This window comes from Cariama cristata, unplaced genomic scaffold (assembly GCF_000690535.1).
Source record: "Cariama cristata isolate BGI_N322 unplaced genomic scaffold, ASM69053v1 scaffold32189, whole genome shotgun sequence".
Classification (NCBI taxonomy): domain Eukaryota; kingdom Metazoa; phylum Chordata; class Aves; order Cariamiformes; family Cariamidae; genus Cariama; species Cariama cristata.
In genome coordinates this window covers 2,619-2,841 of record NW_009636834.1, presented here as the reverse complement: position 1 = coordinate 2,841, position 223 = coordinate 2,619, and the positions used below count along the sequence as shown (strand labels likewise).

At 61.9% G+C, this 223-nt stretch overlaps 1 protein-coding gene across 1 annotated transcript in view; it reads left to right on the top strand.

Moving 5' to 3' along the window:
• Positions 1-91: 91 nt before the first annotated feature.
• Positions 92-223, top strand: part of CDK5RAP3 (CDK5 regulatory subunit associated protein 3) — a gene marked incomplete at both ends in the record, with an annotated part of 2,747 nt that continues 2,615 nt past the window's right edge. The window contains one exon of the mRNA XM_009708076.1: positions 92-212. Within this exon, the coding sequence (XP_009706378.1) occupies positions 92-212 (121 nt within the window). The remainder of the gene's footprint in view (positions 213-223) is intronic.

Sequence of the window (223 nt, the reverse complement as noted above, 5' to 3'; positions counted from 1 at the left end):
CCCCTTCTGAGGCGTGTGCTCCCTGGGCTGAGCTGGGAGAGGGTGGCACCCGGCAGACATCCTGGTGACCACGTCCTTCCCTCCAACGCAGACCTGCATTACTTCCACTGCCTGAGGATCGTGGAGATCCTCAAGGGCACTGAGGCCTCCACCAAGAACCTCTTTGGACGCTACTCGTCCCAGCGCATGAAGGTAAACATGGACCTGGGGGCGTGCGGCTGGT